Source organism: Atractosteus spatula, chromosome 9, assembly GCF_055471065.1.
Source record: "Atractosteus spatula isolate fAtrSpa1 chromosome 9, fAtrSpa1.hap1, whole genome shotgun sequence".
Taxonomy (NCBI): Eukaryota; Metazoa; Chordata; class Actinopteri; order Semionotiformes; family Lepisosteidae; genus Atractosteus; species Atractosteus spatula.
In genome coordinates, this window is record NC_142714.1 from 500,825 (window position 1) to 509,253 (window position 8,429).

The 8,429-nt window shown below is 33.2% G+C and overlaps 1 protein-coding gene and 1 pseudogene across 2 annotated transcripts; both read right to left on the reverse strand.

Annotated features, from left to right (window-relative positions):
* Positions 1-769: 769 nt before the first annotated feature.
* On the reverse strand, positions 770-7,939 carry LOC148827904 (B2 bradykinin receptor pseudogene; annotated as a pseudogene). Its single transcript, XR_016091580.1, has 2 exons — positions 7,911-7,939; positions 770-3,148 (listed from the first exon to the last, which is right to left on the reverse strand). The product of XR_016091580.1 is annotated as a B2 bradykinin receptor pseudogene (transcript).
* On the reverse strand, positions 4,155-7,921 carry LOC148827905 (B2 bradykinin receptor-like). The gene is made up of 2 exons (XM_088925304.1): positions 7,840-7,921; positions 4,155-5,610 (listed from the first exon to the last, which is right to left on the reverse strand). The coding sequence occupies exon 2, from the start codon at positions 5,601-5,603 to the stop codon at positions 4,536-4,538; it is 1,068 nt and encodes a 355-aa protein (XP_088781430.1). The 5' UTR covers positions 5,604-5,610; positions 7,840-7,921; the 3' UTR covers positions 4,155-4,535.
* Positions 7,940-8,429: the final 490 nt, after the last annotated feature.

Sequence of the window (8,429 nt, forward strand, 5' to 3'; positions counted from 1 at the left end):
AGGAAATTCCATTATATCCCTGAAGGATACGTGGATGTTACCAGTAGGAGACAGAATGTCTGATTCAGTGGGTGTATGGCAGATGTTTTTTCTAAAAAGGGGAATGAGACTGTCATAACTGGATAATATGTGTAAGATATCTAAGGAGTGTTAAATTAAAAACTTCAGGGATAAAAACAGTACACATCATATGGGAATAAATAAAATAACAAAAAGATTTCTGCTTATTTACCAGAAGAACATTATTACAGAAACACAGAGAAAGCCTGCTGCATGCTTTGCTGTGTAATATTAGATGTAACAGAGAATAAGCAACAGTCTCTTGATATCCTTATTAATACCCTAAAATAATAAGAAACCGCCCTTTGTACAGTATAATGACTTGCTATAATTTCACCACCGAAGAATGACACAGAAACACTGAAACTAATACAATATATGATTTTGCATATTACTTTTCTCACAGTTTGCTTGGACTTTACCGGTCTAAATTCAGTGTCACGGCTTGTAGGGAAAGTATTACAAATATGCCAATTGGAAGGACACAGGAAATGTTTAGTACACAGTACAATGCTTCTGTGCTAAAGCTCCTTTTGCTTTTCTCTTCCTGTCTGTGTGTCTCATGGAGAGCAAGTTGGGGTATGCGAAAAGACAAATTCCTAATACAAGAAATTATATATGGCCAATAAAGTGATCTTATCTAATCTGATCAATGCAAGCAGTATGAAATAAATGCAACATGTCATGAAAAAGAAAACCATATCAACACTGTTTTTGTTGTGATTTATTTATACACTGTACAATAACAGAAAGATGACATGGAATACCTTTCTATTAACTGTTCTTACAGGCAGAATGCAGAGGACAGATTAGTAGGTACCTCAGGTCTTAAGTGCCCTGGATCCTGTAGTTTTTACAGTATCATTGAATTAACCACAGAAGAAATTCAGCAGAAAAAAACTCAATAGACTTTATAGCCAAGCAATTACATTAGTTATGAGATTAAGATCTGAGATTGAATGAAAACCAGAAGCCTGTGGCCTCGGTGGACTGAAATTCCAACCACTGTGCTACAGATGGAAAATGACTGTATAAATTATCAAAATGCGAAAAGTACAGCTACATATTGCAATTCTGTAAGTTATAACTGAAGATTATTTCCTAATGTTAAACGTTTCATCCAAGTGAAATATTTAAGTAGCTGCAATATATGTGTAGGCAAAAGGACCTTTTAATTTGACTTTCAAAATGTAGCTTATTTTACACAGTCAAAGAAACAAATGGAAAAATAAAGGAATTATATCATTAAGACCACATCTTAAGGCTGTTTTCAGTACATAAAAATCATTCAGTGTCCAAATGGAACTGTTACTAATAAAATATGGTTTTGCTCACCATATAGCATTATGTGAAAAATAAAACTGTTAAAGTAAGAGAAACACATCATAAAATTCACAGATATCTTTCAGCAATCAATGCCAAAATCTATAAATATATATATATAAAATCAATTTTTGTCAAAACAGAAGAATTCACATTTTCTGTATTAGAATACATACTATTTGAACAGAAATATACCTTTATAAATTCCATCATGTCCCCAAATACAGTATCTTTAAACCAACTTTTGTTTCTTTTTGCTCATGGAATCCAGTGGCACTGGCTTGCCTAAGCAAATTCACAGCTAAACATGTCACTTAGTAATTGTAGTTCGTTTTGAGTCTCAAATTAGTACAACATCGAGTGGTTTTAAAGAGAGAAGTCCATTAAGATATTAGTATTTTAAAGGCTGTGATTGCACCTCATACAACCAAATACCTTTCAATTCATTAGGTCATGACAGTATTCATTTAAATTCTCATAATCTTTGCAATAAATACAATCTTCTGTACTGTACAAATATAACACTTAATTTAAGTAAAATGCTACAAACTATTATAAATTCTCTCTCACATGTAGACAACAGTGTCATCAAAATAAGGCAACTTAAGAGTAACAATACATAAAAATACATAAATTAAGTAGTGTTTACCTTCAACAACTGTGCCTTATTAAATTATTGTTACAGTGCCCATATTATACTTGAGTGGATTCAAAGTATTTTAGGGTTGAAGTAAATTTTGATACTTGTGACACTTTACCTTTTACATCCCAGCTTGATATTTGTCTGAACAACCCTTTAGCTTTTTTCCTGAATTGTTTTCCAACAATAACATAAAGGATCGGATTTAGAGAGCTATTGCTGTATGCCAAATAGGTAGATATCTGCTCTCCAACATCAAGTATGTCTTCCCAATGGCACCCTGAAATGGCTTGGTAGTGAAAGAGCGTGTCTAGGAGCATCACAATGTGGAATGGAACCCAGCAGACCAAAAAGACCAGGACGACTGCAAGAATTAAAATGCTGGCTTTCCTTTCAGTTCTTGCAGCAGAGAATTGTTTCATTTCGTTCTTCTTTAAAGTCTGGATTATTTGATAACTGCAAAAGGAAATGACCACAAGGGGGATGAGGAAACCTACTATATTAATGATTAGGTTGTGTCTGACTCTCCATCCCTCATGTGGGTAAGCCAGGTAGCATGCAAGTGCATTAAACTCAGGGAAGTACTTCACAGAGCGGAATATCAGGACGGGCAAACTAAACAGAAAACTAGTGATCCAGATGCCAAGGCTGATTTTTTTTGCCCAAGTTGCTCTTCTCATTCTGCCAGCAGTCATAGGTCTTACAAAGGCCAGATAGCGGTCGATGCTGACCAGAACCAGGAACAGTATACTACTGAATAAGTTCATTGAGATTGCTACATTTACCAGTCGGCAGAGCAATTCACCAAAGTTCCAGTTGAACTCATTGGCTATAGTCACAGCCCAAAAAGGTAAACAGGACACCATTACCAAGTCTGCGACTGCAAGGTTGCTGAGGTAGATCTCTGCTACTGAGCATTTCTTCCTGTGGAAGCAGAATACACACAGGACAAACACATTGCCTATTGTACCTGCAACACAGATAAATGCCATGAATGCTGGTTGCATCATATAGAGCCATTCCCAAGCTTCAGATGAAGGGCATTCATTGAAATCCACTCGGCTGCTGTTCGAGTATCTCTCAGGGCTTGATGTTGGGTGAGTTATGTTAAAAGCCATTTGGAAACTGTCAAAAGAAAATTGTGTAATTAAATGATTATCAAAGCACATTCATGAATTTTGCAAGGAAAAGACACCTGATTTGAAACAAACTCATATCCCTCATATACGGTTACATAAACTCATATATGGTTTTACAAAATATATTGAATGATTTGAAACATATTTTGTGCATCTTTTTAAAACCTGAAATTTAAAATTCAGTTTGCATTTTATTTAATACATTTACTTGACAAACAAAGGATTTGTGTAGATTATTTGCATTTATGATCTATGCATGCAGTTTCCAAGACAATCTGGTTACTATACCAAACAGCTATTTGCGTACACCAACATGATGTGTAGTGAATGAAATGCACCTTAAAGATGATAACTCTGTTTTAAAGATGATAACTCTCATCAAAGTAAAATAATGATGGTAGAAAATGCTGTTTTCTTAACTGCCAAGGAGTGTGTCTTTTTTAATTCCAAGAACTGGAAAACAATACACAAAAGGTACCTCAGGGGAAATTGGGGATTTTTGTTTAATTATTTTAATAATTTGCAAGAAGCATTTTGTTATTTTATATATACTATTGATAGTTACTCGTTTCTATTTTTATCAATTTGGAACAGCAAAACATTAAAGACGTGTGTTCCCCTCTGCACTGTTTCAAGAACAGTGATAAAAAATCCGATAATCTAATAGCGATATTGATAATTTATGCAATGAGATTTTTGTATTTGTTCTGGGGACTCACATACAGATACCAAACAAAACTTCTGGCACGTGATGACTAGCCAAAACCACCCAGCTAAATCTATGCCACCCAATCACAGCAGACCCCTGCAACAATTTTGAGCTACACAGGTTATCTGGTTATATTGTGCCACCATCATGTCTTGAATCTGAGCCTATAGTCTCACTGCTGCCCTGTTCATGAAATCCCAAGTAATCCCAGTCTCTTTGAGCCCTGTAAAATATGGTTTTGACCACTGTTTGTTTTGGAAATAATATTTTGAAGCTTGCAAAATTGTTTCTAGTATCTTTAATGTGATTTATTTTATCAAACATATTGTAATACAAAGAACAAAAGTACAAAAGAGTTTTATTTGTTCTTTTAAGGATAATACATCACATCCATTAAAAAAATTAAGAACAAAGACAAATCTATTATAACTTGTGTCATTTGTTTATAAAAGCTTATAATTCTTTACACAATTTATAAATATTGTACATAAAAAGTATGTATTGTATTAATAGTAGAAAATATTGAAGTAGATTAACGTAATATTATTTCCAGAAAATTGTTCAACAGAAGTGTTTTAAAAAAGATTATTAATTGATCACTCTATAGAATGTTAATAAGGTTGCACAGGACAGAGCAAGTAATTGATATATTATATACTGTAAGTCAGACAAAGGTTTTCAATGTAGACAAATACTGAGATCGAGAAGATTCATTGGTTGAACCCCTTTTGAAAAACATTTGTTCAATCACCTCTTTAGCCTTCTTTCTGAAGTTCTTTCCCACAATGACATACAGTACAGGATTCAAACAGCTGTTGCTATAAGCAAGATAACTAGATACCTGGTTGCTTATATCAAGGAAGACTTCCAAAACACATCCACCGAAAAGTCCGTTGTTAAAAAGAATGTGTAGAAATGTTGTTGAATGAAAAGGAATCCAACATAAGAAGAAGACAAGGAGCACAGAAAGGACCAGAAATGATGCCTTTCCCTCGGTTTTAACTGTATTGAACTTGTGCATCTTTTTATTCCTCAGGGCTTCAATGATCTTGTAAGTGCAATATGAAATAATCAATAATGGTATGAAAAATCCAATCAGACTGAGCAAAAGATTATAAGAGGTTTCCCATTTCAAACTAGGATATTCAAGGTAGCATGCAGTAACATTATACTCAGGGAAGTATTTTAGCGTCCTAAACAACATGACTGGGATACTCATTATAAAACCAAACATCCAAATTGTAAAGCAGCTTATTTTGGCACAGGAGACACTCCGCATTCTTCCGTGAGACATAGTCTTTACTAATGCCAGGTAGCGATCAATGCTAACAAGCACCAGGAAATAGATACTACAGTACATATTCATGCTAATACCAACATTAATGAACTGGCACAGGGAATGCCCAAAGTGCCATTCAAACATATTGGCTACAGTAATGGCCCAGAAGGGCAGACAGGACACCATCAACAAGTCTGCAGCTGCAAGGTTTCCAAGGTAAATCTCTGCTACGGTGCAATGTTTTTTGTGGAAGCAGAAAACACTCAAGACAAATGCATTTCCTATGAATCCCAGTACACAAATGACTCCCATGTAAATAGGCTGCATGGCATAGAGCCAGTTCCAGGCTTCAGAAGAAGGGCACTGGCTTGAATCAGTTTGGTTGCTCAGGATGTCTGTAGCGTTGTCTGGAATAAGGCTCAATGCAGTACATTCTGTTGTGTTGGAACCCATTAGGAAGCTGTTAAGAAATATGTTACCTAATGAAATCACCTTTTTACAGAAAGAGAGAAATACATTATAGAAAGGGAAGTTCACAATAACAAACTAATTTGCAGTGTTTTAATGATACTCAAAAACTAAATTAACTTCAGTATAAGGAAATGTGTTGTGTTAAAAGTCAAATGAAAAAAGCAAGAATTGGTGTCCATCATATAGACTAACATGTTGCAACACAGTATGATTTTTATGCAATAAAATGTAGTTTTTTTTATGATAAAGTAAAAAAAAATTCTTCATTATAGTTGCAGTTTAGATCTGGTAGAAAATTTTGAGCTACTTAATGAAAATCTAAAAAAATCAAAACTAAAATTTTATTTAAGCAGTGAGAGCTCCCTTTAGAACAATACAATCTTTTGGACAAGATGTTCCTACTCTGATGCACTATGTGATTGATGTGTGTTGTGGAGTTTCAAAATAAAAGATTCATCATTGTTATTTAGAACAGCCTTCATTTTAACCTTAAAGGATCCTTACTCCATACAACAAGACAATATTAAACCATGCATTTCTGAGGAATATATTTTCAGGGTTCTGAACAATCCCATTTAAAAAAATAATTAATAAAAATAATAGTACTTGAGCTAGTATTGTTAAAATAATTTAATAAATTAAATGTGTTTTTATTATTATATTAATTTAAAAAGATCAACAAACCAGAAAAGATCTTGTTCCCTTGTTCATTGGAAGCAAAATAGCAATTTTATTTCTAGTTATAGAAAAAATAGAACAAAAAATCCAATACTGTACGTATTAGTCGTAATAGCATTAATCTGGACTTCTCTATAAAGTCAGACTTTCCATTTTAGTTTTATGGGTATTTCAAAGGTATTTATTGAGAACATTTGATATTGTCTTTATATTTTAATATTTGTAGGCCTATACTGAGATGTATATTGTAGATGTAGTGTGTATTATCTCCTTAATGCTTATTACTCTACTCTAACTCAAATTATTAATCTAATCAATACCTGTTTCCCAACCACAGAGGTGCGCTTTAGTTAGGTTTTAATTGGTTTTGTGACTTTCATGCATCAAGGCATCTGACGAAGGATGTACCGTCATTTTGCAACAGACCTTCCATTTGTTAATGTGTTAAATACTGTGGCTGCAGGTACAGCAGCTGCATTTATATCTATAGGAGCTCTGGTGAGAGATATTTGTATATCAATCATTTCAGTACTTTTTGCTTTGCATCATGATTTGACAGTCAATTTGCATGCTTCTACTACAACATACGCAAAGAAAATGATAGCTTCAATGTAAATTTTGACACTTTAATTATTTTAGACCAGACCTTTCAATTAGTTCTGATCACCCTCCTCTACTAGGCAGCTTTCTTTAAAATTACATGGTAATGAAAAAAATGATAAAAGTGAGAGACATTCATTTTAATCATATTAATAATTTGCCAAATTCACAATGTTACGCAAAACAAAATATTATAATAAATAATTATTTATCTACACTTGTACATATTCTGCTAACTTAGTTTTATTTTTAGTTTGTGATATCAGAGTCTCCATCCTGTCTCCAACATATAGGTTCATATTTAAGAACACCAACGTGATGCTGATTACTGCTGAAAAAATAAAATCACTTGATGCTTTATATGCTTTATATGTTATCCCTAAACAAAGCAATACAATAGCACTCTGCCTGAGCATCATAATCTCATCTCTGTGCCAGAGTGACTGTTAATTTACATCTATCTTTAGTCTACAGAAGATTGAACTGGAGAGCTACAGCTGAGGCTTTAGAAACAATTATGATTTGGCATTTTGACAGCAAATCTTAGTATTTTTGTATCGTTGTATTCTGTAAATTTAGCCTTTGTACGTCAGAATGAAACATTTTTGTTAAACCCTTTTTTCTGCTCACCTCTTTTTAATTCATTTAGATGGTTTAGTGTCTGATTTATATTTACAAAATGTAAAAAATATTTTTCAAAATGACTGATGAATGAAAGCATTTTCATTTCAAATATTGTCATAGGAGCAGAGAAAACTAAATTAAATTACATTTAAAATCCAAACTTTCATTCTTCAACATTGAAGTCTATTCTGAAGTCACAATTACAGGTACAGTATACAAGCAAAGTAAGGTGAAATCACTTTCAGTGATGCAGAAATATATACAGTACATACATATATATTATTCTGTACATCTTTGTACTCTGTAGTTTGCATACCTTGCTGTAAAAGATCGATAAGTTCTGGAAGCAGATGTTATACCCAAAGCTCAGCACAGCTGCTCTCTTACCCTCAGTGTTGCTCTTTCTTCTGGAATCATCTTAATGTTAACATCCAGGCTTAAGAGAGGTGGGACCTGCTAATTATGTGATGTCATCCAGCGTCTGCTTTTTTCTAGTATCCAGTATAAACTTGGCTTTTCATTTCAAAGAAAAGAGAAAATTAATATATTACGTTAATAAACACATAGTAGCAGACACTTTCTATCTGGGTGATTTATTTTGGTTTTTAATGTTTATCATACTTCATGTGAACATTTTTTTAACATTCTTAATATATTATTGGTGTCAGCAGTTCTAGTGTAATCTGCTTCTCCTCAAATATTTCAGATTTGATAGTAAGCCAAAGCCATACAGTACAATTCAGCATAAGCATAAGAATGCCAATTTTAATACAAAATAAAATACTTTTTTTAATATTTAGGGAATATTTAAATTAGACAATATTTATATTAGGAATGGAAATTATTTCCCCAGTAACATAAATTGTTTCAGTTGACTTCTGACATGTCTTTAGTCTTAAAGTCAGG

Bases quoted from the DNA above. Each gene is read 5' to 3' on its own strand.
- LOC148827905 (XM_088925304.1), bottom strand. From the start codon at position 5,603: ATGGGTTCCAACACAACAGAATGTACTGCATTGAGCCTTATTCCAGAC.